We start from the raw sequence: 26,919 nt of genomic DNA, 5'->3' as shown, positions 1-26,919 counted from the left end.
CCAGCCGGTCTAACCTTGCGTCCCTTCTCCCAGGCTGTCCCCCCGACGGCCGCGTGGCCGTCTCCCCCTCGGCCCCTCCAGGCCCAGGGCCTGTTGGCTGTGAGCAGCCTGAAGTGCTGGTTGAAAGAACCCCCCGAGGGGACCAGGAGAGGCTGACCAACTCCAGAACCTCAGAGGTGGCTCAAGGCTCAGCTGCTTTTCCTCGTCTTCACCTGGAGGGTCCCCAGGTCCCCGCCCTCCCCTCCCCCGTGCTGCCTTCTCTCCCTCCACCTCCTCCCCCGAACCCCAGCCGCACGCCCCCTGGCCCGTCTCCTCGCCTGCCGGCTGCTGCAGCCCTGCTCGTGGGCATGGCTCTGAGGGCCGGAGGGCCCGTGCTGCCTGCTCCCCTTCTAGTGACCCACTGGCCGGCCTCCGGGCAGGCTCGCCAGCAGGTGTCCCCACTGGCCGGCCGCTGTGTCCAGAGGGCAGACAGCGGGAGCTCAGGGCCCACTTGCCAGGCGCTTGGACAGAGCGGACGGGGACGAGGACAAGGACGGGGATGGGGACGAGGACGGGGACGGGGACGGGGACGGGGACGGGGACGGGGACGAGCCGCCACGATGCGCCTGGACCAGCACACTGGCCGGCTCTCTGGCCAGGGCCGTGCTTTTGCAGAGCCGGCGGAGTGAGGCCGTCCAGCCGTCCAGCCCTTCTCCCACCTGCCGTGCTTCCAGGACTGACCGGACCTGCCGGCGCGGTGTGCTGACTGCTCGTCTGGAGGTCGGGCGGCCCCTGCTCACCTTCGCGCACAGACCACAGGCGCCGCTCTGAGCGTGCGCAGTCACGCGGAACGAGCCGGGACACCCCCACTGACAGAAGCCTTCGGTCGTGTCCAGCAGCCAGCATGCCAAGGGCCTGTCGCCTGGGAACGGCACCCCCACCCCTGCCCACGTCTGACGTGCTGGCGGCAAAGGAGGGCTTGGTGCTGGCTCGAGACCACCGCGGAGCCGGAGAGTGTTCTTCAGAGAAAAACAACAAATAATACAGACAGTGTAGCAAAAATAGTATTTTATATCCACCAACGTAGTAAAATGATGTTTTATATCCACCAACACAGTAAAATGATGTTTTGTAACCAACACTAGCTCGGGACCTACCAGTGGGCGCTGCGGGTGGAGGGAAGAATGCTCGCCAGGGTTCAGGGTGACTCTCCACAGAGCGGCTGTCAGTTACAGGTAATATCTTCGGAGTAAAGGAATCCGGTGCTGCCACTTTATCCGAAATATCAGCCACGAGACAGGGAACACGAACGGAACGTGTGTCCACCATGCGGCCTGGGGACAGGCTGCATGCTCGGGGGCCCCGGGCCGCCCCTCCTCGGATCCCCACTCGCACTCTATGGGAGCCCCTCCCGATGTGGCCGAGGTGGCCTGTGTGTCCAGGGCTGTCTACTCGGCGCTCCTGGCCGAATGAAGTAACATTTGCTGCTTCTCGGTGAAAGCCCAGACCCTCAGCAGGGCAGCGCGCGTGAGCCCGGGCACCTCGCCCCACTGGTTCCTGTCGGGGCTGGTGCAGGCCGCCAGGTTCTCCGCCCACTGCAGGACGGCCCTCAGGAACCTGTGGGAGATCAGTGTCGTGTCTGCACCCCGGGAAAACGCGACGATTCACATCTTTTCTATCCTGGAATCACAACCAGGGGCTGAGCTTACTCTGCCTGTGATTCAAGGAAAAGTCACAAGCTGGAAACTGCACAAGTCACGTGACAGAGATGCTGAGACTCACTGTCGCTGGGGCGGGGGGTGGGAGGGAGAGAAACACCCATCGGCTGCCTTCCACAGGTGCCCCAACCGGGGATCGAACCCACAACCTGGGTCGGTGCGCTGACGGGGAATCAGCCTAATGCCTTCCGGTGCACGAGTGATACCGGAGCTTCCCGGCCAGGGCCTCAGGCTCGTTGACTCGCTCTCAGATCCACCCAGGACACAGTGCAGGATGGACCTGAACTGCCAGAAGGATCCCCAGGCCCTGGGCCACAGCCACACCATGACACCGCAGTGAGGTGACGGAGGGGCCGGCCTACGGGGGCCTCCTGTCCGCCTGCTCCGTCATGTTGGACACTCACCGCAAGACAGCTCCTGCTCCTGGTGTCTCTCCCCAAGGACACTCAAGTGCTCAGAGGGTCCTCTCTGACCGGTGGCAATGCTGCCCTACATCTCTGGGTTCTCCAAGTTCCCAGACAGTCTGACATTTTCCCCAACGTTTAAATTGGCCCCACAATCCCCGATCAAGCACGGGACGGCCCCATCCTGAGCCCCCGCCGGGCACGGGACGGCCCCACCCTGAGCCCCCGCCGGGCACGGGACAGCCCCACCCTGAGCCCCCGCCGGGCACGGGACGGCCCCATCACAACCGCCCAGCTCAGAGCATCAGCGCTGTGGAGGCCGAGACGCCTGACTAGATGAGAAAGAGTGACCGTGGCGGACGTGGCGTCCTCGCCCCGTCTGGACCTTGAGCCACGTGCCAGCCCCACGCCCTCAGGTTCTCTGACTCGCACTGAGGCGCCTGCAGAGCTCAGAGCCCAGGAGCGAGGGGCTCCCAGGAGCAAGTGGCCAGCGGGCCCTGGGCAGCGGCAAGCACACACGGCAGCCCTGCGCAAGGGTCACCTCCGTGGGGTCTCTGCGTGTCAGGAGCACACGTGTTCCCCTGCTCTGAGCCGGGGCCACGACTCGGGGGTCCACACCACGACCCCCTGAACACCTGCTCGTCAGCCCCCTCCTCTGGGTGCTGCAGAGCGGCTTCAGGTCAACCACGTGACCTTCCTGAATGGTGCCCACACCACACCCCAGGGGCAGCTTAAAGGTGCAGGCTCCTCTGAAGCCCACAAAGAGCAGTGGGGTCCAAGCAGGCTGTGGGGTTTCAAAAATCACCAAACAGCCCGGCTGGTGTAGCTCAGTGGTTGAGCGTCGACCCTGCACCAAGAGGTCGCCGGTTCGATTCCCAGTCAGGGCACACGCGCAGGTTGTGGGCCTGATCCCCAGAGGGGGGCGTGCAGGAGGCGGCCAGTTGGCGTTCCCTCTCATCCATGTTTCTCTCTCTCTCCCTCTCCCTTCCTCTCTCCCTAACACCAATGAAGAAAATAAAATAAAAATCACCAGAGAAAACAGCGTCGCCCCCCAGAGCCCCACACTCACTTCAGGTACTGCTGGTATCCGTGAGCGCTCTTCCCACGAACCGCGTGAATGTTGACCAATTCCAGCGCAATCAGCAGCAAAACCAGGGAGAGCACAGGAGACAGAAGCTTAACACTAAAACAGACGTTACATAAATTAAAGTTTGTTAAACAAAGTATTTTCCATTTCATGAGGAAAACGGTGTTCTACCTGACCAGCCCTTTCCCGAGACCCCTGGAATCCACACTTCTCCCGAGACCACCCCCCCACAGCTGCTCCCACCACAGAGGCCTGGCCACGGCTGTGCCCAAACGGGCAGCTGGCTGAGCTAGGAAGACCCCGGGAGCCCAGTGCCTGCGGCCGGGCCCGCCCTCCTCGCCTCCCTCCAGGGCAGCAGCAGCGCCGGCCCTGCCCTCAGCGCCGAGGACCCGGTGCCCAGCCCTCCCGACGTCCCTGCTCTTCACACCAGGTCTCCTAGCACCTGACAGTGAGACTCTCCCGGGAAGAGCAACAGAAGTGGCTTCAACATGAGATGCATGAAGATGTGTCCAAAGCCTCTGGGACACACAGAGGTTCCCACTGAAGTGGGATTCGGTCCCATGAAACTGGTACGAGTGTGGGCAGTGCTGTCCGGGGGGAGGTGAGGTGACCGGGAAGCGTGCCGACCGGGAGTCAGTTTCAGAAGCAGCCACTCAACTCCGAGGTCCAGGCACCTGTCCCAGCGGCGACTCCCCGAGGACAAGCGGTTCCAGAACACGACACGCGGGAGAAGCTGCCCCAGGCCACCCGCTGCTGCGTGGGGAGCACGCCTGTCGGGGTGGCAGGCCCACATCCCCACATGCTGAAATCGCAGTTAAGCGAGCGTCTCTCTGGAAGCAGGAATCAGAACTGCATGCAGACCCCGCGCCCCAGCGCTCCCTCCGAAACCGGGCGAGCCGCACCTGCTCAGCATGCGCAGGAAGTTCCGCCTCTGCCGGGAGCGCAGTGTCCTCGCCTCCCACTGCTGGCGCCGCAGCTCCAGGGAGGCGGCCACCTGCAGGGACACCCGGGCGCAGCAGCGGCTGATGCTCCTGAGCACGGACAGCACTTCCAGAACGGCTCTGGGACAGAACAGGGTCGGGACGCGGATGCTGCAGAGTCCGGGGAGCAGCCGGGGCCACCTGTGGATGAGAGCACGGCCGGGGCATGTTCCCCCACCGTCCTCCTGTGGCGCCCGCACTCGGGCCTGCTCCACCAGGTCCGGTGAGCACGGCCAGCTCGCGGTCCGTTTGGGCCACGAGCAGTCGTTGAACGTGGCAGGTGTTCAGCCTGTGCAGGCTCGGCCGGGGCAGCGAGCTCCTCTGACAGCGCCTCTCGGAGAGCAGCCGTGGCTCTGACGCCGCCAGCACGCTCACAGAGCGTTAACGGGAAACAGCTGAGTCTGCGATCCCGACTTCCTCCACCGTTCTAACGACTTTCAGGATGGAACCTACCTTTCGATAGGAAGGTCATCCAAGCCGCTGAGCACACAGGGGTCCTCAGGGAGGTACTGACACAGCCCACGCGCGACCTTTGTCATTAAAGAGTTGCAGGCGTTTGTTTCGTGATCACCTTCCAACCTGAAAAGGGGAAAACATCTGCGTGTACACGACAATGAAGACGACGCTCGTCAGCAGTAACAGCCGTGTGCCTGGTCACCGAGCAAAGCACTTCCTCAGAAGACCCCCTTCCCCGGGCGTGAAGGGAAAGGCCGCCGGAGGCTGCGGTAAACGCCAGCTGTGCCCCGGCCCGTGACGCTCCTCGGCTGAGCGCTGTCCGGTGCACCAGCGGGTCCCGGGCTGCATTCCCGGTCAGGACCATGCCCAGGTGGCAGTTCAACCTCCCGTCAGGGTGCATACGGGAGGCAACCTACCAGTGTTTCCCTCTCCCCGACTTCCCTCTCTAAAATCAGTGCAAGAACAAACACGTCCTTGGTGAGGGTGGGAACAGCCAGTGGCACCCGGCTGACAGCGACGTGCTTGCTGACGAATGTGGGCTGTCTGCTGAGTCCGGGATCCCAGCGTTGTTCCCACTTCTCTCCTGAGAGTCAGGCCCCTTCCCACTGCCCAGGAAATAGTCCCAGTGGACGTTCCATGTCTCTGCACACACCCTCCCACGCCCGAGCCCTGAGCTGGGGGATTACCACTCCTCCCCTTCATCCCCAGCTCCACGGCTCACCAAGCCCAGCATCCCCCTGGCATCTCCTCGTCTACTGGTCACCAAGACCAGCATCCCCCTGGCATCTCCTCGTCTACTGGTCACCAAGACCAGCATCCCCCTGGCATCTCCTCGCCCACTGGTCACCAAGCCCTGCATCCCCCTGGCATCTCCTCGTCTACTGGTCACCAAGACCAGCATCCCCCCTGCCATCTCCTCGCCCACTGGTCACCAAGACCAGCATCCCCCTGGCATCTCCTCGTCTACTGGTCACCAAGCCCTGCATCCCCCTGGCATCTCCTCGTCTACTGGTCACCAAGACCAGCATCCCCCCTGCCATCTCCTCGCCCACTGGTCACCAAGACCAGCATCCCCCTGGCATCTCCTCGTCTACTGGTCACCAAGCCCAGCATCCCCCCTGGCATCTCCTCGCCTACTGGTCACCAAGACCAGCATCCCCCTGGCATCTCCTCGTCTACTGGTCACCAAGCCCAGCATCCCCCCTGGCATCTCCTCACCTACTGGTCACCAAGACCAGCATCCCCCCTGCCATCTCCTCGCCCACTGGTCACCAAGACCAGCATCCCCCCTGGCATCTCCTCGTCTACTGGTCACCAAGACCAGCATCCCCCCTGGCATCTCCTCGCCTACTGGTCACCAAGACCAGCATCCCCCCTGGCATCTCCTCGTCTACTGGTCACCAAGCCCTGCATCCCCCTGGCATCTCCTCGTCTACTGGTCACCAAGACCAGCATCCCCCCTGGCATCTCCTCGTCCACTGGTCACCAAGACCAGCATCCCCCTGGCATCTCCTCGTCTACTGGTCACCAAGCCAGCATCCCCCCTGGCATCTCCTCGCCTACTGGTCACCAAGACCAGCATCCCCCCTGGCATCTCCTCGTCTACTGGTCACCAAGCCCTGCATCCCCCTGGCATCTCCTCGTCTACTGGTCACCAAGACCAGCATCCCCCCTGGCATCTCCTCGTCTACTGGTCACCAAGACCAGCATCCCCCCTGGCATCTCCTCGTCTACTGGTCACCAAGACCAGCATCCCCCTGGCATCTCCTCGTCTACTGGTCACCAAGACCAGCATCCCCCCTGGCATCTCCTCGTCTACTGGTCACCAAGACCAGCATCCCCCCTGGCATCTCCTCGCCCACTGGTCACCAAGACCAGCATCCCCCCTGGCATCTCCTCGTCCACTGGTCACCAAGACCAGCATCCCCCTGGCATCTCCTCACCCACTGGTCACCAAGCCCAGCATCCCCCCTGGCATCTCCTCGTCTACTGGTCACCAAGCCCAGCATCCCCCTGGCATCTCCTCGTCTACTGGTCACCAAGCCCTGCATCCCCCTGGCATCTCCTCGTCTACTGGTCACCAAGCCCAGCATCCCCCTGGCATCTCCTCGCCCATGGCCTTGTTGACACGACGGGAGGGCCGCACAACCGGGAGGGAGCTCACCTGGCTGCTTCCTGTGCAGCTTCTTCTGGCAAAGGCAGCAGAGGCCAAAGCCGGATGCTCTTCTCACAGCTCAGCACCTGGGAGAAAAAGGTCTACTGCTTCTAAAGGTTTTACAATAAAGTCCTGGGAAATGTTTTTAAGTTGTTACAAATGTGGCAATCACTTTCTGGAAGACTGTTTGTGACATTGTTACAGATGTTACATTTGAAAACCACATGGTGGCATCAGCTACTCATTATAAGGAGACACAGAAAGACCACCAGGGGTCAGTGGGTAGACTGTCTGGAGCTGCTGTGAGGCGCCTCTGAAAATCCTCACCTGCGCTCCAGTCAGGACTTGGGGCCCAGACTGCAGAGGAGACGAGGCCACTGGGTGGCTTTCCAGGCCAAGTTAGAAAAGGAGGTGCTTCTCCGGGGCGGGGTGGGCCCCACGCTCTGGGTGAGCACACGGAGGCCTCAGCAGCCCAGCCCAACGCCCACCCCCCGTTTCTATCAGATGGACTGGCCCCACAGAAGGTCCAAAATGTCTCACCCACAGAAGTGTGAGGAGGCCCCAGCCGGGTGGCCCAGCTCGTTGAGTGTTGTCCCATATACACCAAAAGGTTTCGGGTTCAATTCCCAATCAGGGCTGATGCCTAGGTTGTGGGTTCAGTCCAAGTCGGGGAGTGTTCAGAAGGCAACCTATCAATGTTTCTCTTTCTCTCGCTCTCCCTTTCCTCTCTCTGAAAGTATAATAACATCCCAGGGTGAGGATAGAAAAGAAACGCGCAGGGAAATTAAGTGGCTGCTGCTGCTGACACCATGGACGTGGGCACCTGGCTGTGCAGCACAACCTGAGCGTCATTCTAAACGGCACAGGATGCAGGCCACCCACTGAGTAAAGGGGGGACAGACGGGAAGGGGCCACAGGAAGGCTGAGATGTCCACGGTGGGCGGGGAGGTGTGGTGGCCGAGGGCGGGGACAGCAGCTGCAACAAAAGGCCTGGTCAGGCTGGAAGACACACCCTCCATCCTGCAGCCCCTCGTCCTTCCGGAAACTTCCTCCCTGGAGGCTCCTCTCTCCCAACCAGCTTCTCTAAGCTTAGACCTGCAGGCAAGTGCTGGTGCCCTCCCTGCGGTGACGTGTGTCCCTGGAAGACACAGATTCGCACTGGCCCTCGAGGCCTCGGCACACATGCGGGCTGACACCTCTCAGACAACACAGGACGGCCCCACTTCAGGGTTCTCTTTGCACATCCACTGAGAACCCCTTTCAACTAGTTTCCCTTTTCTCAGGCGGTTACCAGGCCTGGTCTCAGGACACCATCTCCCTCCTGGCTTTGCAGAGTGTCCCTGACCTCACGGGCGGACTCTGACGTTTCTGCAAAGGGCAGTCTCGGCAATGATTACTGTTATTTTAAATATGTTTTTATTCATTTTAGAGAGAGGGGGAGAGAGTGACAGAAGCATCGATGAGAGAGAACATTGATCAGCTGCCTCCTGCACGCCCCCCACCGGGGATCAAGCCTGCAACCTGGGCACATGCCCTGACCTGGAGCTGAACCGGGACTCCAGGTGCACGGGACGGTGCTCAACCACCGAGCCGCACCGGCCGGGCCACCAATGCATTTCTAAGTCAGCAACTACTGTGATTATCACACGCTTGGGCACAGCCGCGTTTCTGCCCCCTTAGACCACCTGCACATCCTACAACACGTAGAATAAAGTACCAAACTGGAACTTCCAGGCAGGAATGCTGAAATGTTTGTTATTTGCTTTAATTTCTAAGTTAACAAAAGCTGGTTGAGAAAACACATCCTTCATCACGGACAAGCAGAAACTGTTAAGTCCTGGGTCAACGACAATAACAGCCTGTTAGGCACTTCCCAGTGGTCACCCTCTTAGCACAGAAAACACCTGACCGAACACACCACCTTCCTCCCGCTGCTGCACACAGCCCTGAGGCTCAGGGAGACTGAGACCTTGGCCAAGGACGCGCGCCCGAGGCACCTCCGGGGACGCGCACCCGAGCAACGCACTGTGGTTGGAAAGCAAGATCCGCCGACGTCCCCTTGACGAGAGCCCTGACCTCGACCTCAGCAGAGGGCAGACCCACACCTCCCTCCGCGCGGCCCAGCAGCGCACCTGCTTCCTAGCCAGAGCGACGGGATGGAAGCGGGCGCTGTAGCCTTGTGCGAGGACGACCAAGGGCTGTATCGCTGCTCTCTCCTAGGTCAGAGGAAACACGTGTAAGTCACTGCGACTTGGGTGAGGCTCTGCCTTCCTTCTGTTGATCTTTAAGTCACACACGCGTCCCGGTTTCTCCTCGCTTCCCTCCCAGAATCCCATTCAGCTGAAACCAAGCAGAACTCTTCCTGAGAACAGGTTTGAGACAGTAGTCAAATCATAACCAACAAAATGATTTTCAGTGAAGCTGATCAACAACGATAATTAAAGAGGCCACGTTCAATCTTGTCCACAATGCAACATAACTAGAAATAAATAAGATTCCAAACATTTGGAAATTGTAAGAGGTTCATCTTAAAAATAGAATCTAGCTAAACATTAAAAATCAATATAACTAGCACAGCCGGTGTGGCTCAGTGGTTGAGCGTCGACCCTACACCAAGAGGTCGCCGGTTCAATTCCCAGTCAGGGCACATGCCCAGGTTGTGGGCCGGATCCCCAGTGGGGGGCGTGCAGGAGGCGGCCAATCGATGTTCTCTCTCATCCATGTTTCTCTCTTTCTCCCTCTCCCTCTCTCTAAAATCAATTTTTAAAAAAATCACTATAACTGACAGAGAATTACACAACTGTGAACATGTAATTGCTAAACACATAGAAATCGAAAAGAAAAGTAATAACATCATTGTTTACAGCTGATAGAACTGTAACAGAAACTGTAACCGAAAAATCCAAGTCAGCTGACTAAGAGTTAATAGAACAGAAAGAAAAGTCAGCGAGTTGACAACTGACAAATCTCACTAGGTTTCCGACATGTGATCGGTAAGTACCCAGAATTCCCAGCAGCACAACACTCATAATTAAAGCAGCTAAACGTGAATTGAAGAAGACTTAACTTTTCATTTACTCAAATCCCTAAGACCTGCACAGCAGGGAGTGTCTTCAGCCTCATACCAAAAAGCAGACGAAAACACACCCTCAGGGGTTCCAAGGTCTCGTGGGGCAGCGAGACCCCTGTGGGGAAGGGTGGTGACCTGGGCACATGGTTCCTGCTGGAGGGAGACACGCTGGCGGCTCTGGAGCGGGGAGGACACCTGAAGCCCCGTGGCCGGCTGTGCTGAGAGCAGAGCGACTGGGGAGCCCTGAGAGCCCAGATTCTCCAGGGGAAAGGTGAGGGGTCTGCAGGGAGGCAGCACAGGAGTGGGCAGACGCAGACGGGACATCTTGTCTCAGCAGAGGACTAGATGTGGAAGGTGGAGGAGGAGGGAGGAGGCCCAGCCTGGGCCTGACAGCCTCCTGGGGGGATGCTGCTGCCTCTCAGGCGGGAGGCGGACAGGAAGGGCCTGGTCAAGCACATGCTGTGATGAAAAGCAAGATCCGATGATGTAAAAACTGTCACTTATCCAAGATGAAGCCATCGGGAGCTCATTCCAACCTGTTTTACACGAAATTCCTGACTTTCACTTTCTACATTAACTTTTCTACTTTGATAAAGTTTTAAACAACTTCAATAATAATAATTGTTACATGCACAATCTGAAAAAAGATTAAGTATCAGTAACAAACATTGTAACCTGGATTACTTTGATGTAATAAAAACCAGTTTACTGATAGATACAAATGTTGCACCAACAATGTAGACACCTATAAAAACCTCCATCACATCTAGTTAACCCTTTTATACTCTTTGGTTCTTCGGTTCACAATTCCCCACACAAATGTGTTCTCAAGAAACGGGTTAAATTACTTCAGAGTTACAGAGAACACATGCATACATGCAATCAATTCACAATCATCTGTCCTCATGGAAGCAGGCTATAAATCACACATTAAGCAAAAAATGAGTAACAGTTCGTTACATTTTGAAACACGCTGCATCCTTTCATAGCCCAATGACAGTGTCCGGCCCGTCGCCTTCTTCCCTGTGCGGTACCTTGAACACGGACGCCAGCTCTCCATCGGCGAATCTCAGTAAAAGCACAACGGAAAAGGCCAGCAGCTGGCCTGTCACTCCTTTTGGAAATTCGGGTAAGTTGACTTCCCCGTGGCTTAGATGATCTCTTACACGAGGACCTTCCTGATGGTTCAGGAAGTCCCAGAGAAATTCCTTTCAGAAAATACACAGAGAAAATACTTTGTTAGCATCCTCAGCAGAGGGAAGGAAAGAGCCAAGGCCCCGGCCTGACATGTTTAAGGAGCACCGTGTTCATCTACAGACCAAGGCGGTGGGCCTCAAAGAGACTGAGTTCAAGGCCATACAATGCACCAAGCAGAACCCTTGTCAGAACCCCTGTTCTAAATGCACCTCACTGCCGCAGGCAGGACTCTCCTGGGAACCCGTTTGGAATGCACCCTGCTTCCTGGGGCCTGACTGAGGGAACTGAGCGCCCTGGGGTCTGAGCCCGACGGCAGAGCTGCGTGGACGGGTCCAGTGCAGTGAACTTCACCTGCTCCTACTCTCCCCTCCTGCAAGGAAGAGAGCCTGTGCCTTCCTCTGGGAGCCAACCTTCCAGGGAACGAAAGGACCTGCTGTGCTCCTGTCTCCTCGTGCCTCTCCTTCTCGGACGCCCTCCCTTCATCTTTGAAGCCCGACGAAGGCAGCCGCTTTTCTCTAAACAGCTCAAGTCCTGGGTCTGCCCCGCAGGTTAGAGGGGAAAGGGTCAGAAAACCGCTGACCCAGGCAAACTGCTGATAGGCGGAAGAGTCACAGATTTCAGATGGAGAAGCATACTAGACAAATGAGCACATCGTCCTAATTTCCTGATGGAAGAATGGAGGCCCAGTGTGTGGGATCCAACACAACAGGAACCAGAATCTTGGGTTGGCCAACTCCAGTCAGAAGGAATAAATACAGAACTTCTATTTATAGTCCAAAATAGTCATTGCAATATCTTGATAAAATACCAAAAAGTGGTAAACAGAAAATGGCTCTGAACACTCACTCATTCCCTTTCCATCCAACACACACTGGTCTCATTTGGTGGTCGCTGCAGCTCCCAGAGCAAACACAGTCCCTTCTACCAGCACCTGCGTATCACCAGCAAGTACACAGTCTGCCCGGGAACAGGGCCGAGATCATGGGGCCCGAGAAGGGCTCTGAATACCGAGCTGCACAGGACCCGAGCAGGGTCGCACTCGGCACGTCCGCTGCAGAGACGAGATGAGACAGTGTGCGGGTGGCTCAGAAGCCCTCTCTTCGAGCCTCTCAGGCCAAAACTGATGCCACTTTAGAGAGGTGCTAACCACACACACAAACGCAAGAATACTAGGTTGGAAAAGACCCAATACTGTACCATGGCAGGCTCTCCCAGGAAAGGAGGAAGTTGATTGATTTCACCATCGTTCAAGTGCTTTGCCAATATCTAAAACACCACAAATAAATACGTTAACTGGTGCACATACGCACACAGAACTTTCAGCGTCCAAGCATACGGTCTTCTGCTCTGAATGGTTAAATAAGCCCCACGCCACTGGAGGAAATAAGGGCAGTTGCCAAGGAGACCACCACCAGTTCAGGAGGACTTTCCCAGCCTTAATGACCTTAGTTGTATGTGTCTTCTCAACTGTGTGTGTGCACGTGTGTGTATCTGGATATGTGCATAAGTGTGCATATATGTGTCTGAATTTATATGTACACGTGCATGTTTATGTGTACTTGTATGTGTGTATGTGTATATTTGTTTATATATATACATGTATGTGTTTATACTTGTATATATGCATGTATCTGTATATGCTTATATGTATACGTGTTTCTGTATACTTGTATATATGCACATGTCTGTATGTGTTTATATGTACACATGCATGTTTATGTATATCTCTACGTGTGCACGTGTTTGTACGTGTTTATATGTATGCGGGTATGTTTATGCATACTTGTGCATGTATGTTTCAGCATGTGCATGTTTATATGTATACAAGTTTGTGTTTGTGTATACTTACATATGTGTCTGTGTGTATGTTTCTATTCATATATAAACATGTGTGTGTGTGTGTGCTCAGCATCGACCCCAGTTCCTTCGTGAGCCACTCAGCTCACCAGCACTGGAGCCCAGCACTGCCCACCCTGTGACCCAATCCTGTACAGACCTGACCGTGCGCCTGCTTCAGCCCCCAGCTGCAAATTCTCACCTGATGGCATCAGCTCTGCAGGTGAGCAGGCGCCTCTCTTAGTTCACCCACCACTCAGGAACGAATCTTTCCCTCTACAGGCAGAATGGCCAGAATGCCCACCTCTCTGCAGGAGACTTGTGGTGTCCTGCATACAGCAGGGTCTGTGACAGTCACTGCCCAGGACAACACACACAAGCCTCTACACTCCACGAGTGATGACAGATACTTTCAATGTAATTTTTACTATTCCAGATTTTCACCTTCAGAACCTCACCCCCAAACACGCAGATCACATGCTCAGTGTGCACTACATACTCATAACAGTCGTCGATGTTTCATGTGCGAAACCAGTAGGCGCCAACCTCACCCTCACATGCACGCCTCTAAACCAAGGCTGGGAACCTTCACTCTGTGCAGGGCCATGGGGAAACCTACATCATTCGAGGGCCATACAAAACTACCAACAGCTGCTGTATCTGGTCAGGCTCACTTGGTGAGGCTGTGATGTGAGCTGGTACTGATTTCGAGGGCCATGAGTAGCCTGCAGGCCAGGCGTGCCCCACCCGTTCTGCATGGTGACAGCATTTACTGTTGGTGTCCCCTGGCATTTTCCAACTTTGGTCTCTCCAGAACTTTAGAAACTTGGTTAATCATATTGAGTCTTAATTAGCCATAAGACTATATTCAATTCTGTAAGAGTTGTTTTTGGCTTATATGACTACTGACTATCAACATTTTCCTGTAAGCATGCGACTTATGGCTCTAATTTTGAATTTTATAAGAATACAGTGTTTTGTTTTGTTTCAAGATACCATATAAGTTTAAGTTTACTTACTTCATCAAAGGTGGTATAAAGAGCTGTTGACTTCAGAAAAGGAAAGAAAAAAAATAATTAGAGCAAAATACAAGCAGAATGACACTATTCAAAGCTGGAAAAATCTTTCATGCCAACAAATACAGAAACTTCTTTTGAAAATAATGCTTCATCTAGCAACACTCCGGGAAGGCCACATGGGCCACACACCGCGGGGACATAGAAGCACATGACCCGGCTGTTAGAAGACTGCCCGGCAAGCTGCTGACCTGGTACTTCTCACACCACGGCCCTGTAACTTCACAAACCCCCACTCACACTCTCAGGACGCTGCTGACATGGCATTTGCATGAAGTGAGAACAGAGTATTTTCTCCGACAAACAGCCTGTGTCCACATTTCCTGGTATGAGCAGCAGTTCACAGACCAGGCTCTGGGCCGGCCGGGACGTTCCAACCCCATTCCCTGCACACACTCAGGTGTCTCTGCACGACACAGGTGAGTGACGGTCAGCTCAAAGGCTGCTGGGAATCAGCAAGATGTTCCACACAGCATGATGAAATCAGTCTATCAAGCACGGTTCTTACGTATTAATGCTTAGTAATGTATTTTCAACGCAATATTATCAAATGTTCTTCAGCATTTGTTACTATGCAGATGACTCTAGAATTTGTATCTTTAGCTCCCAAACCTGTATGCAGATCCTAAAATGTTTCCTGAGATCTATTCCAAATATCCAGTTTCCTACTGAACACCACTATTTCCTGAAAAAAGCTAGACTTGGAGTTACCTGCATAAACCCCATGCACTGACTTCTACCTTGACCCACGTAAGTGGTGTGCACGTCAGCTCTCACCCTAATGCACAAACTTTCTACTCATCTTCGTATCTTCCACTGATCTTGGAGAGACCTTTGGCCGTGTCATCAGCCAATAACAGCTTCTGCACAGCACTTCCTGGTTGGGCAGTGTCCTCACCTAGGTGCTGCCTTACAAGTGAACTGACGCCACGTTCCTTCTAGATAAGAGCCTCGGCGTGAATGTGGGACGTTCCTGGGTAAGTTGCACTGTCTGTGGAAACAGTCGCACTACTTATCCGTGTGGTCAAATGACAGTGAGTAACCAAGTGTACTGATGCTGTGACGACCGAGGTGCTGCCTCTTCAGCTGGAAGACGGAGGTGTCACAGCCCTGACGGCAAAGCTGCTGTGAAAGGCCCTGGGCACCAAGGGGCACAGATGCAAAGCCCCTCTGGACACCTGCCCCAGAGACCTCTACAGAGGTCAGGACCAAGCAGCAGGAGAGTGCAGCAGCAGTCACCTGTGCAGACAGGCTCTGGGCGGCCACGGTCACGGCATGACTGGTCAGGCAGGAACAGTGGGCAACAAATGGGGAGACACACACGTCCAGGGACTGGCAAGGAGCCTGAATTATACTGGAGAAATAGGGGGCGCAAACTGGAGAAAGGCTGGGCCGAACAGTGAGCACCTCACCCGCCTCGCCAAGTGTAGGACCCTGTGTGCCAGGCACTGGGACCCCACTAAAGGCTGTAAAGTAGAGGGGACACGAAGACACAGGAATATTCACCAGCTCAGAAAACAAGCAGTGGCAGTGTGAGAATATATCAGAGAAGGAAGAGCATCATGAAGGTTGGTTGTGAGATGAGCTCAGGAGAGCGTGATGAGGAGCCAGGTGAGGCCTCAGGATTGAAAGAAGAAACACAAAACACATCACAGGAAGAACCAATGACCAGTGCTGGACACCCTGTGGCCATGGAGAATAAAGTACAGATAAATCACAGGACAGTCCTAAGGTTTGGGGCCAAAGCAACTGAGAGTATAAGGATAAGGAATTTGTGGGAGAAAAAACATGCTTTTTTGAAATAAAGTTAAGTTTGACATGCTGGGGAAAACCCATATGAAGATATTCAGCAAACAGGTATAAACCAAGCTCAGGAGATGAAAGAACTGAGTTAGAGTCAATGCCTAGTGTTCCTGGAACTAATGCTATGAATTGCCCTCTTAGCTGCTTTAGCTGCATCAACAACCTATGATATGTTGTGCTTTCATTTTCATTAGGTCCCAAGTGTTTCCTAATTTTTGTCCCCACAGTAGTGACAGTGTTAGGCATAGGATTGTGTGAGATCTCCCAAGGGGCAAATATAAAGAGAGGATAGGGTTGAGAACAGAATTTTGAGGAATGTCAACATAAAGGTGCAAAAAGAGGAAGATGAATTCATGAAAGAAATGAGAAAAGAAGACATGGCAGATGCTGCTGTCCATCCTATAATACATAGTCTCTCTTTCCTTATTCATGGATCTTTCAGTAGTTAACTGGGCACATGGCACCCCAGATACATTGCCAAACCTCCCCGCAGCTAGGTGTGACTAAGATTTGGCCAAGAGTAAGCAGTGTCCTTGACGAGAGTGCATGCTCTAGACCACAGACCACCTTGTGGGGTTACAGTGATATGCCAGCAATTATGGCAACAAAAAAATGAGTGGTTACTATTTTCATGACCCCAATAAGTTTAAAAGACTACTTGGAAATATTATAGAACTACGAAAAACAATCATAAATAAACATAAATCTTCTAAAATCATTATAATAGAAAGCCACAAAAAATGGCAGTTAAGCCTTCCAATGAAAGTTCTTAGCTAAAAAGTTCATTTAATGCAAACAAAGATAAGATGTTGAGAACACTTAATCAGGCACAGAAGACTGTCAGCACAGCAACAAAACCGTCACCGCCAGCCATGAACGCACGTGTACCTCTGCCGTCAGAAGTCTTCGGGGACACTTGTTAACTGTGGCAAACACGTTCCGAAGCCCAGTCTCCAGCTGTGTCAGTAGCAACATGGCACAGTCCGCAAACCTGTGGAGAGGGAGGAGACGGGCACAGCCCCCACTGTAGGGTACACACTGGCACCGGCACCTCAGTCAGGGTGCTGGGTCCAGACACAACCTCCTTGTCCAGAGCAAGAAGGGTGGACATCACTCGCTAAAATGAGAGAAAAACAAAATCAAGGTCTCATCAGACTAGAGATGTGATTTTAAAACAACTTCCCAGGGTTCAACGTTTGATGAGCCATTTTTAAGGCCTTGGTGGAAACTCACAAAATCTGCCTAATTCATCTCCTTTCCAAATAACACTCTGACCCCAGGAGGCCAGCGTGTTCCCAAGGTCTACAAATTGCTGGTCAGGAGATGTAGCCTGAAGGGCTCAAGCCTGCTCCTCAGGACGAGATCACCTGGCTGCCTCCTAACACGTACACGCCTGCGCCTCAGGACGAGACCACCTGCCACCTCCTGACACACACACGCCTGCTCCTCAGGACGAGACCACCTGGCTGCCTCCTGACACGCACACGCCTGCGCCTCAGGACGAGACCATCTTGCTGCCTCCTGACACGCACATGCCTGCTCCTCAGGACGAGATCACCTGGCTGCCTCCTGGCTTCATGATTCACTAACACTGGACATAGGGTTTCACCCACAGTAAAAACCCAGTAATTTTTATAAAGTTGATTCTAGAAAATAATGATCTTTAGCCACCACACCATACTTAACACACAACTAGAGACCTTTTATGTTACAGGAAGGCATCTACTCTCCAGGCAGCCCACGTCCATCCATTAGGTGCCCACGTCCATCCATTAGGTGCCCACGTCCACTCATTAGGTGCTGACAGCAAACGTGCCTGCAGGCAGAGGCTCTGAGGGGGGACTGGCCTCCAAACGTCCACAGCCACTGAGCAGCACCACCTCTCCGTTACCTGTGTGACTTGAACTTGATCAGCGCGACTTCCCAATACGGCAACATGATCCTTAGCACGAAAGTGGATCTCTTCATCACTTCTTCCAGCACCGAAAGCACCTCATGAGTAACTTCTGCAAAACAGGAAGCAGTTCTCAGCACAATCGCATGAACTACTGAAAAGATGGGCGCGCACCCAGGGAGCGAGGCCGGCGGGGCCACCTCTCAGCACAGGTGCCTGTGGCCCCAGGCGCTCACACTGCCCAAGGGCAAGGAAGACCGCCCTGACCAAGCATGGCCACAGGTGACCACCGGTGCTTCTGAGGACAGACATGGACAGCCACATCTCTTTAGTGATTCAGGCTCACTTTCTGTAGAGTTCAAGGTTGACCAGATGACCATACTGACTAAGAAAATACATTTTCACAAGACACAGGAACCAAGAGTGAATGCAAAGGGAAACTAGGAACTTTGGGTGCTTACAACATGTCAAAGTAGGTTCATCCTTGGTGACAAATGTCCCCATCTGATGGGGGATATTGATAAGGGGAGAGGCTGTGTGTGGGGGTGGGGGTAGGGGGATTCATGGAAAATCTCTATACCTCCCTCTCAATTTTGTTATAAACTTAAAATTGCTCTAAAAATAGTCTTAAAAAAGACATACATGTTTCTGGAAGACACCAAACTACAGAAAGGTCCTTGGTACAAAAAGGCTAAGACCTCGGGGGCAACGTGACCCATTCTGTTCCCTCCCTGGTTCTCACTGGCAGACAGAGCCCTTAACCCTCAACTGCCAACTGAACTAGACAAGCAACAGAGTTTAGCAGAGTTCGGGCCCCACCCCGCAGCTGGTGCACGGCTTGGCCACGGGAGAGAAGGCAGGTGTGAGGCAGCGTCCTGCCGCGAGCACAAAGGCACTGCAGCGAGTGTTGGGGAAGAAACATCATACAATGGTCTGCAGCCATGCGTGCACCCCCTCTAAAGGACAAACGACTCTGTCCCCAACGCTGATCCACAGACTCCCTGCAGCAGCCCGGGGCACAGCGGGAAGGTCGGGTTCATGTGGCGACACCTAGCACAAAACCTCCCGGGACTTTCACAGCATGTCGCCATTGGAGAACCTTCCACTAAAGAGTTCATCAAGCCTGATGCTACTTGACGACGTCACGTTGTAACAACCTCCTCAGGGAAGCGTGAGACACAGTACTCGCCAGGGAAAACGGCCAGGTCCTCCGAGTCTGTGAGCGTGAGGAGGGGTCGGCGTGCCATGGTGCACGCCGTCCGCTGAAGGTAGGCCTCCAGGAGCTGACCCAGCCCAGCTGTCAGCAGCACCATCATGGAACAGTACCTGTGAAGAATACCAGAGACCTGTTAAAAAATGAACTCGGCTGTGCACATAAAAAGCTTGACTTTCAAGAGAAAATGCTCAAAATCAGGAAGGCAGGGTGAGGCCAGGTGGGCTGGAACAAGAGGACCTTGGATACTCCCAAGCTGAGACAAGGGGGAGTCATCCTGCCAGGCAGCTTGCCCATCGCCACTGCAGGGGCTCTGCTATGAGCATTCAGTTTTATTTGCAAGGGCCTGTCTCAAGTCTCCCATCCTGCTTGAGACACATTTCCTTGTTGTGAAATTAAACAGACTCCTAGCATCACCCAAGATGGAAGAGAAGCACTTCAACGGCAACCTACTTTGGAGGGACCTCCCACGGCGACGCGAACCCATGCCACAGGACATTGCGCAGGTTCAATCCACGTGGAGAGCCCACGAAGACCGTCAGCACGCTCATCTAGCCAGGCCAAGGACAGCAGTGTTGGTGATTCGTTAATAAACCACTGAGTAAAACAGATGCTGTTTTCTTCCTTCCTCAGAAGGAATGAGCCAACAGCAGTGTGGCCAGTTAGTGCCCAGTCGTCATAATGAAGTAACAGTAACACAGGACCACGTGGTCATGACGGAGTAACAGTAACACAGGACCACCTCGTCATGAGGGAGTAAGAGTAACACAGGACCACGTCGTCATGAGGGAGTAAGAGTAACACAGGACCACGTCGTCAGGAGGGAGTAAGAGTAACACAGGACCACGTCGTCAGGAGGGAGTAAGAGTAACACAGGACCACGTCGTCAGGAGGGAGTAAGAGTAACACAGGACCACGTCGTCAGGAGGGAGTAAGAGTAACACAGGACCACGTCGTCAGGAGGGAGTAAGAGGTACACAGGACCACGTCGTCAGGAGGGAGTAAGAGTAACACAGGACCACGTCGTCAGGAGGGAGTAAGAGTAACACAGGACCACGTCGTCAGGAGGGAGTAAGAGTAACACAGGACCACCTCGTCAGGAGGGAGTAAGTGTAACACAGGACCACGTCGTCAGGAGGGAGTAAGAGTAACACAGGACCACGTCGTCAGGAGGGAGTAAGAGTAACACAGGACCACGTCGTCAGGAGGGAGTAAGAGTAACACAGGACCACGTCGTCAGGAGGGAGTAAGAGTAACACAGGACCACGTCGTCATGAGGGAGTAAGAGTAACACAGGACCCACGTTTACTGAGCAATGAATACAACCTTCAAGATGACGGGGAATAAGGAACCACCGTAAAGACTGGGAAAGTTCTGCAGAAAACAGATTTCCCATCCAAAGTAATGTGGAGTCTGACTGACTTTTATATTTTGTCCACCTTAAATCCGTACAGTTCCAAAGAGCAAATAATTTCCCGTTATAAATAACTGATATTTTAGAATAAAATTGTAAGGTTCTCTTTGAAGAGTTAAAATTTTGTTCTAAAATAAGCTGTATTACAATTATACACAGTTAATGGAAGCAACAGACTCAAGCTGCTCCTGGGACTGGCGCCCGGGTCCCTACGAGGCGTCTCCAGGGCTCTTTACCGCACTGAGGCCCAGGGGGCAGAGAAGTGCGTCCCTGGCCGGAAGGGGCGGGGCTGACAGGAGAGGTGGGAAGCAGCGTCCGTGGCGTCAAGCCCGCGTCTGACCCTGCCTGTGAGCCTGCTGTACGGCTGCGGGTGCGAGGCTCACCACGGGCCGCCCGAAGACTCCCGCGAGCTCCGCGGACGCCAGCAGATCTCTCAGAAGGAAGGGGCACTCTTTCCCGACCAGTAAAAACACCTGAAATTCAAACACAATCATACAGCAGCTGCACCCCGGTGAGCCCAGTGCCTTTCAGGGAAAATTCACCCATAAAGCAATCGTCTGGATAAATGGTGGAAGACAGATACTGAAGACACCAGGGTCTTCATATCATAATCATTAAAAAGATATTAAAAATCTGTACCAAGTAATTGTATTTTACAGGAAAACGAGCATTAAAGTCAAGGAACCTGAGGGCCACTATGGGGGTTGAACTTCCTTTCCGACACTGCAGTGAGAACAGTTCGGGGCCTCCCACGTACGTCGCCCAAGGCCCGCTCGAGACATGCCGTCAGCTTCATTAGGCTGAGAGAAACAGCAGGAGACTGAAGACTCCCCAGGGCGTCAAATATTTCTGGAAATAACTGTTTAGAATATGATACGTTAGAATTTATGCTCAATAAAAAGTATTTCTCCAAGTAACACGACTATTCATAAAATTCAAACCTCTGGAGATTTTGATTGTCATATTTTAATGACTTTTTCAGTATAGGTAAACATTTTCGATGTAAATATAACATATGAATAATAAAAAATAATCTCTAAGGAGTTCTTTCTTTATTTAAATATTTATTGAAAGCAGTAAGTGTGGTATAACTGTACACTGAGAGGTCAATATTTTTACCTAAATCTTATTTCTTATTTTGATTAGTTCTTAAGAATAATCCACATAAGGCAACTCGCCCTGCCACTCACAAGAGCTATTACAAAGGGAGAAGGAAGGATTCTTCCACACGAAACTTGGAAAGTCAAAGGAATTCAGAGGCAGACGTGTTAGCGTTACTGCTCTACTGTGGTCACTCGATGTGCCAAGTGAAACGGTTGGTTTTCCCAACCAACAAATCAGCTAAAACAAGGCTGGGCCCAGACGACCTTCTCCCGCCGATTCGCTGTGCATGAGGCCAGCATGCTCTCTCCAGGCTCCTGGTCCCACTGTCTCAGGACTACCTAACTCGTCCAGGAGGGCTTCCTTTTTCCAGCAATGGTCCACTATACTTTTGTCCCAGGACCAGCACCCACATACCAAGCTCCCCCTTACCCCCACCCTGATGCTGCATCTCAACACTTCCTTTGGTCAAAGGACATGCTTCTCAGCTCAGACTTAGAGACTTTGCAAACAGCACCACGCTTCCCTCAGGGCCCCCCAGGGGAGATCCCTTTAAAATTAGCAAGTCATAAAGGTTTCTAGGTAGAGTTTGCAAAGGCCAAACCTCTGGAGAACTTGTCCACCGGAGCCACGGTGCATACTGAACTTCAAACTGCCTCCTGGTCAGAGATGAGAAATGGACATGGACGGCCTCACACACAGGGCCCAGCAGCCTCACGCTCCCCTGGTAATCCAGACCCTGGGCTTCAACGGTAAGAAAGCAAGTTAGCGCCATAGTTCTGTATCATGGGGGGGGGGGGGGTCTAATTACAGAATTTCCACAGAATCAGCAACCAGTTTATAACAACTTACAAAAAAGACACACCTATGTTGAAATAAATTATACAGTGCTTATCTGATTATAAAACAAAAATACACTATCAGTAGAGTTTGGAAAACACAGAAAGGTTCTAATAACAGAAAAAAACATGTTTTTCAATATCTCTGCTGGTGTATAAATTTACACAAAATCAGGTTCATAACCCAATTTCTTTTTACTTAACGTTATCAGTCTGTGTGATTTCTAACAACCTTAATTATTTTAGAACACATTTATAATATGTAATTTTTTATATGTTTAGAGTCGAACAGTCCCATAGGTCATGATCAAAAAATATAAAAGGGTAAATTTCCTCCCTGGACAGTGAATTCTCCTTCCTAGAGCAGCTGTTCTGATTGATTCCTTGTGTGTATTTAGAAATGTTTACACATATACAAACAAATTCAGATATAGGATCCTCATTTGTTCACTTGAAGAGAGTCCAGTATCAGAAAGCCAGGCCTCCTCATTCTTTTTCACCACTGCATAGTATTCCACTGTGAATTTTTCATGATTTTCTTAAGCGATCCCTACTGCCTGACATCTGGTTGTTTACAATGCCTTTTCTCTTTTGCTATTACAAATGATGTTGCAGGAAAACCCTTGCACACACACACTTTCCTATCTGTAAGTGTGCCAGTCTTATTCATTCCTATAACAGAACTGCTGGCCCAGAGGATATTCATCATTTTTACAACTAATGTCAAATTTCCAGGCCAACTCCCTGTTCCAAAAAATGTGCAAAAATGGGTGGAAGACACTTAAAACAATTGTGTAATGTGTTACTGATCACTTCATACCTAATTCAGGACTTGTGTTTTCTACTCTTCTTCACCCGGACTGCTGGCCTGGAACTGAGATCACATCGCTGCAGCCCCATCAGCCCTCACTGCCTCCTGACCTCTCCATCCCACGTGTGCTTTTCATTTTTCTTTAATCCTCACTGGAGGATATTTTTCTATTTATCCTCAGATAGAGTGGGAGGGAGGGAGAGAGGGAAAGTGGGAGAGGGAGGGAGGGAGAGAGGGAGAGAGAAACATCAATTTGAGAGAGACACATTGATTGGTTGTCTCCCGTACGACCCTGACCAGGGCTGAGGACGAACCACATCTGAGGTATGTGCCCTTGACTGGAATTGAGCCCATGTCCCATTGGTCCATGGGCCAACGCTCTAACCACTGAGCCACTGGCCAGGGCTCACATGTGGTTTTCTTAGCTGAGCTTTCTGTTAAGTCTTCAGTGCTTCTCTGGCCTTATTCCCTCTCTTTCCACACCAAATCCTTTTCTCTTTTGAGGCCAGTATAATAACATTCTCTGACCAAAAAAAGCAATGGTCAGAAAGGGAAATGTTACAGGTCAAGACAATTCAAATGAAAAGTACTGACAGATGTTTGGGGCGCAGAGAATTGCAAACCTGATTCTGTGTCAATCACACAGTCTGTGATGGTCTTCCAGCACACTTCACCACTTTTAGTTACGATACTATCGATATCACGATCTTCTCTGACTTCAAACCCCAGTTTACAGATCATATCATACACTGAGGGAGAAAGACATGTGGTGATTGGATCCTCTGGTGATATCTGAGATAGAAAACATTAAAGATACTGTTTAACAAGAAGTAAAAAGAGAAGCATATTAATTATACACTTAACACGAGAATATTCTATCATAAGAATAGACCACATTCAGGTATAACTACTGTTAACACACTGTGGATGTTATGAGAGCTATATGATTAAAGCATTGTGATTAAATATTAATTAAAGATAATTTACATAAATATTTTCAAGTAAATAAATGTTTAACAATTTAAATTTTATTAGTCACAATATTTGTTCAGTGTAAGTTTATAAAAGCTCAGTGTTTTATGAAGGGTGCATTATTCCTTTCAGCATTCCTTTACTATCCCAAACTTATCAAAATAAGCAATTTTTTAAAATGGGAAATGGAAAAGCAGAAAAACCAAGCACAGTGAACTGAAACAGAAAAAGCAGCAAACCACACTGCTTTTCCATGAAGGATTAAATACAACCCCAATCCTCAGAATCACCCCCATATCGCACCTCTAAGCGCACCTCATAAACCGGCAGAGTCCTACTTCGGGTCTGAAGCTGAACTGAGTCTTTATCTGGTGTGTCAAGTTGAGGGTGTCATTCCTAAGCCCTGGGTGCCCCCAAGCTTCCCACCCTACTCAGTGCCACCTTGCCGTCCCATCCGCCCTTCCTCTTCTCCCAAAGCTTCACGTCTCTCTCTCTGTGCTGTCAACCAAGCCCCACAGGCCCCAGCAGCGACGGCACTGCCCAGAGAAACCTGCGTTGAAAGATGCAGAGGCTCTCTGTGACTCTGTGGGCCACACGGCTCTCAGCCAGTCAGGGTGCTTGACAGGGACTTGCTCCAGCTGCCTGAAGCCTGGCGACTTCCTGTCTGCTTTCTACTCTTTGAGCATCACCTGCTGCTGCAGCAGCTGAGCCCAGGCCGCAGTGTTCCCAGCACTGCAGCTTCATTCCTGGCCCCCCACCTCCCCAGTGAAACCTGTGTGCAGTGCGTCCCCTTCAAAGGTTGCTTCCCGGTATCTGAGCGGCATGACCTCCTCCTCAGAGATCTGAGTTTCAGCTGTACAGGACCCTCCTCGTCATTGGTGCTTTAAAACCCCTCCCGGTCCCCTTGCTCCTTCAGTGCTATGGGGAGTGACTGCTTCCTGCAGCTCACACCTCCATGATGCTTTGAGGCATCTCTCTTTATCCTTTCAGATACCCAATTAACCATTTTATTTATTTATTTTTAATAGGAAAAAAAGCTTATTTTTTATTTATTTTAATCCTCACCCGAGGACATTTTTCCATATTTTGTTCAGATAGAGTGAGAGGGAGAGGGAGAGAGAGGGAGAGAAACATCGATGTGAAAGGGACACATCGAGTGGTTGCCACCGGCACAACCCAACCAGGGCCGGGACAAACTGCAACCGAGGTACATGCCCTTAGCGGGAACCGAACGCAGGTCTCTCCGGACCGCAGGCCAACGCTCTAACCGCTGAGCCAAACTGGCCAGGGCACAATTAACCATTTTTTTTTTTTTTTTTAATCCACCCGAGGATATTCTTCCATTTTTTGTACAGATAGAGTGGGAGGGAGAGAGAGGAATGGAGAGAGAGAGAGAGAAACATCGACGTGAAGGGACACATTGAGTGGCTGCCACCCGCACGACCAACCAGGGCCGGGGACAAACTGCAACCGAAGTACGTGCCCTTAGCGGGAACCGAACCTGGGTCTCTCCGGACCGCAGGCTGACGCTTTAACCGCTGAGCCAAACTGACCAGGGCCCAATTAACCATTTTATACCTAGTTAGCTCTTTCGCTTCTTGGTTTGTCTCCTGACTGATATAAGATATAATACTCTAAAGGTTTACTTGCACATCAAAAGGGACTCTGCAGTTTAAAACACCTTCAAACTCTAAAGGAATGAGCTGCAGTTCTGGGGTGAGGGGTGCAGGCAGCATTATGGCTTTTACACAAAGCCCATTGGCCCGCCTACTAAAGCCAGCCCTAGGTATGGCAACTTGCATTGTAAGAAGTCTTCCTTTTGGGCTATCAACATGCTTGTCCTCAGCCTTAACCAAACGGTAAGATCCGAGAGCAGAGACACCGGGTCTTACATGCCCAGCAGAGCGTGACCCCGGCACACAGTTAACCAACAGGAAGATGTAACTGAATGACCGGCCCCTCCTACTCGGAGCGGACCCCACCCCATCCACTACCCACAGAAACAACTGTAGAAGTTCGCTGTTAGCCTTCCAAGGCCATACTCGACTCTCGTGGACTACTCAAGACCCCACTGTCAGTCAAAAAATAAACCCAAGCTCAAGTCAACAGACATTAGGTGCTGCAACACAATCCCGGGGCCTGTGCTGTCCGCACCGTTACTCGTGGGCACTGCCTCGTCTCACCCGGGGCAGCACCGGGAGGGGCAAACATCCTGTTTTGGACCGGAACCACTTAAATTTGAATTCATCTCAGAATCCTCTTGCCTTCGAAGAGGCACTGATCATGCCTGAGGCTCAATTTTAACTGGAAAAACGGTGCGAAATAGAACCGCCTACACCGCAGACATTAGCGAGGGCCCTGGAAGGGTGGAGCGCAGGTGCTGAGCCGCACGCGCTCCGGCCGCCAGGGGCCGCTGTGGGGTCTGCAGCTGCCCCAGGAAGGGAACTAAGGACGATCCCTCTTGCAAGGCGGCCCCGCGAAACCCCATCTACGGCCAGTGCACGAGGCCCCGTGAGGCAGCATCTTGTGGCCAAAAATGGCCTAAAAAGGGGGAAGCGGGCGTCCGGACACGCGGGCGCCCACAGGCAGCTCCCGCGGGGCACGGAGGCCGAGGCCGCGACGGGCACCAGGTTCCCGCGAGGCCGGCTCCCAGCGGGCAGGTCTCTGCGCAGGCGCGGCGCGGCCGGGCCCTCCGCACAGGGGGGCGGGGGGCGGGCTGCGTCGCGCGAGGCTCCCACAAGCGCGCCGCTCGCGGACGAACGTCGCCAACGGCGGGGGCCCGGGGGGAACCCCCGCGCGCCCCTCCGAAGCCCACCCGCCAGAAGGGGCGCAGAGGCGCGCTGAGCAGCCCCGCTCTACCTCCATGACTTCCGGCTCCCAGCGGCCGGCGCTGCCTGATGACGCGCCCCGCGCG

At 52.7% G+C, this 26,919-nt stretch overlaps 1 protein-coding gene across 3 annotated transcripts; it reads right to left on the bottom strand.

Moving 5' to 3' along the window:
• Positions 1–1,131: 1,131 nt before the first annotated feature.
• On the bottom strand, positions 1,132–26,874 carry ERMARD (ER membrane associated RNA degradation). Of its 3 annotated transcripts, none has more exons than XM_036248906.1 (18): positions 26,865–26,874; positions 23,657–23,825; positions 21,988–22,127; positions 21,040–21,141; positions 20,666–20,755; positions 19,322–19,419; positions 18,845–18,981; positions 17,653–17,767; positions 16,650–16,752; positions 13,902–13,931; positions 12,244–12,312; positions 10,884–11,057; positions 8,912–8,995; positions 6,789–6,865; positions 4,622–4,747; positions 4,091–4,309; positions 3,171–3,284; positions 1,132–1,596 (listed from the first exon to the last, which is right to left on the bottom strand). In XM_036248906.1, exons 1-18 carry the CDS (start codon positions 26,868–26,870, stop codon positions 1,428–1,430), a joined length of 2,022 nt encoding a protein of 673 aa, XP_036104799.1. In that variant the 5' UTR covers positions 26,871–26,874; the 3' UTR covers positions 1,132–1,427. The 3 variants fall into 3 exon arrangements, with proteins under 3 accessions (XP_036104799.1, XP_036104801.1, XP_036104800.1); XM_036248907.1 differs by lacking the exon at positions 1,132–1,596 and adding an exon at positions 1,651–1,693; XM_036248908.1 differs by lacking the exon at positions 4,091–4,309 and having other exon boundaries at positions 1,142–1,596.
• Between the last annotated feature and the right edge of the window lie 45 nt (positions 26,875–26,919).

Source organism: Molossus molossus, unplaced genomic scaffold (genome assembly GCF_014108415.1).
Source record: "Molossus molossus isolate mMolMol1 unplaced genomic scaffold, mMolMol1.p scaffold_m16_p_8, whole genome shotgun sequence".
Lineage (NCBI taxonomy): Eukaryota > Metazoa > Chordata > Mammalia > Chiroptera > Molossidae > Molossus > Molossus molossus.
The sequence above is the reverse complement of the archived record's forward strand: the minus strand, read 5'-3'. Positions and strand labels throughout refer to the sequence as shown.

Bases quoted from the DNA above. Each gene is read 5' to 3' on its own strand.
- ERMARD (XM_036248906.1), bottom strand. The intron at 6,866-8,911 runs GTGCGCTGCTGG...TTTTTCTCCCAG, and splicing joins TCGCTCTGGCTAGGAAGCAG to GTGCTGAGCTGTGAGAAGAG. The intron at 4,748-6,788 runs GTGAGCTCCCTC...TCCCCTTTTCAG, and splicing joins GCTGCACAGGAAGCAGCCAG to GTTGGAAGGTGATCACGAAA.